This window comes from Microtus ochrogaster, unplaced genomic scaffold (genome assembly GCF_000317375.1).
Source record: "Microtus ochrogaster isolate Prairie Vole_2 unplaced genomic scaffold, MicOch1.0 UNK42, whole genome shotgun sequence".
NCBI lineage: Eukaryota > Metazoa > Chordata > Mammalia > Rodentia > Cricetidae > Microtus > Microtus ochrogaster.
Window position 1 is genome coordinate 414,578 of NW_004949140.1, and position 2,518 is coordinate 417,095.

The following is a 2,518-nucleotide window of genomic DNA, read 5'->3' on the forward strand; positions in this document are numbered from 1 at the left end:
TGGAGAGATAGCTGAGCAGTTAAGAGTGTTGGCTGCTCTTCCTGAGAACTCTGGTTCTATTGGACACACAGGCCAACTCATAACCTTATGTAATGCCAGTTCCAGAGGCTCCAAAGCCTTCCTATGCAGGCAAAGCACTCGTACACATAAAATAAAAATGTATAAATTTTAAAAACTAATTTAAAGAAACAAAGAAGAAATAGGGCTGGAGGATAGCTCAGAGATAGAATGCTTGTCTGGTATGTGCAACGTCCTAGGTTTAATTCCCAGTACAGCAGAAAAAAAGTTTCTACTTCATTAGATACTCATTCTGAATATTGTCAATAAAATAAAAATATTTACAGGTACATCTAGAATCTAGGGTATGTTGTCTCTCTCTCTCTCTCTCTCTCTCTCTCTGTATGATGTATAGTTCTTTATTATGTCAGGTTTTACATAAATTCATGGATATTTATGGATCAGAGAGATGGCTCTGTAGGTAAAAGTGCTTAAGACCTGAGCTGTATCTTTTGAGATCCACAAAGTGGAAAGAAAGAATAGAAATCAGAAAGTTGTTTTCTGACCTCAACACACACACACACTAGTGCGCTAACAAATAAAACAAGATAAATATTGATGATTGTATAGAAATCAAAATAATTTAAATAATAGTGAGCGGGTCGACAACTAAAGCTGTTCCAACTAACTGCCTAGCCAGAGGAGCATCTGTCAACAACCCTACCCCGCCTCCCCCTGCATCGTAGCCAGATGGGACGTTCCGGAAGTTAATCAGGCCGGCACCATCACGTGACCAGGGAGAAGCCATGGTCCTACACGTGCGTCTGTGACGCCATCTCGGCGCGACTCTTCATTTCCTTAGAGTTCTCTGGCTGCTCCGCTTGAGCTATGCCGAAAGTCGTTTCCCGGTCGGTGGTCTGCTCTGACACCCGGGATCGCGAGGAATATGATGACGGCGAGAAGCCCCTCCATGTCTACTACTGTTTGTGCGGCCAGATGGTCCTGGTGCTGGGTGAGTGGCGGGAAACTGCTGCAGCGAGACGTCGGGCTTTTTTTTTTTTTTTGGAGACAAGATCTCATTAAGTTGCTCAGGTCGAACTTGAATTCACTATGTAGTTTAGAACGGCCTCGAACTTGCCCGCGATCCTCCTGCATTACAGGCTCGCACCACCACTCTAGGCTCAGGATATTTTTAAGTGGTTCTAAGCGGCGAAATCTTTCTTCATTCCTTTAGATTGTCAATTAGAGAAATTGCCTATGAGGCCTCGGGACCGGTCTCGCGTGATTGACGCTGCCAAACACGCTCATAAGTTTTGTAACACCGAAGATGAGGAGACTACCTACCTTCGGAGGTAAGGGCTTAATGCTCTATTTCCCTGTTGTGTTGAGGTCTGTTTGTGAAGAATGTAAATTATTCTATGTAGTGTTAATCAGCTCACATAGTTAGGTCTGATACTTTGACATTTGTGCTAGTAGTCTAGCTTATGTTAATGCAGCAAATTCTTTCTTGTACTCTGTTAAAATGGTACTGAAACTTGATTCTCTTGGCATTTGGTAGCTGGGATGTTCCAATTACAGGTTTGAATGAGTTTGTACAGCCTGCAACTTTAGTTGTTGTTATCGGTATTATTTGCAGGGCTGGGGAAGGAGCCAAGGGCCTTAGTCTTCCAGGATGAGCACTCTCCCACAGAGTTAACATCCCCAGTCTATAAGCTTATGCATGGCCTGTACCAGGTACTGAGCTAGGTACCAGGTCTTGAATGAATAGAGCACAGTCTATATTAAAGATGTCAGTGAGGGAACTACCATATGGTAGAAGAAGAAAACTAAGTACCAGAAGCTGCCTTCTAACCTCCGGACAGGCAGGCCATGGCAGCTCCATCCATGCCCACAACAGACAATACAAAAAAGCCCAAAAATTTAAAAGAAAGCCGGGCGGTGGTGGTGCACGCCTTTAATCCCAGCACTCGGGAGGCAGAGGCAGGCGGATCTCTGTGAGTTCGAGACCAGCCTGGTCTACAAGAGCTAGTTCCAGGACAGGCTCCAAAACCACAGAGAAACCCTGTCTCGAAAAAACCAAAAAAAAAATTTAAAAGAAAGAAACAAAAAAAAACGCCAGGCCTGGTGGCACATGCTTTTAATCCCAGAACTTGAGAAGCAAAAGTAGACAGATCTCTATGAGCGCCAGTCCAACCTGGTCTACATTGTGAACTTCAGGTCAGCCTAGTCTACATAGTAAGACTCCCATCTCTCTATGTGTTCCATATACACATATGTAAACATACACAGAGATGCTAGGTGAGAAGGGATAAGTCAAAAGAGCATAGCTCAGCTGACAATTCTCAAAACTTCAGCCTCCAAATCTGAGCCTATTAATTTTGGTTGCTTAAAGCTACCCAGATTGTGGCATTTTACTATAGCAGTTTTAGCATGCTAATACACCAGTGTATTCCAAATGTCTTAAGTGTCCAGCATACAACAGGAGCTCAGAAAATGAAATATTTGCTGATTGAATGAGTGG

The 2,518-nt window shown here is 43.5% G+C and overlaps 1 protein-coding gene across 1 annotated transcript in view; it reads left to right on the forward strand.

The window, feature by feature from the left end:
* CUNHXorf56 (chromosome unknown CXorf56 homolog) overlaps window positions 1-2,518 on the forward strand; it is a 50,624-nt gene that overhangs the window by 27,204 nt on the left and 20,902 nt on the right. The window contains exons 3-4 of the mRNA XM_005368918.2: window positions 694-1,009; window positions 1,232-1,349. Of these exons, the coding sequence (XP_005368975.2) occupies window positions 886-1,009; window positions 1,232-1,349 (242 nt within the window). The 5' untranslated portion in view covers window positions 694-885. The remainder of the gene's footprint in view (window positions 1-693; window positions 1,010-1,231; window positions 1,350-2,518) is intronic.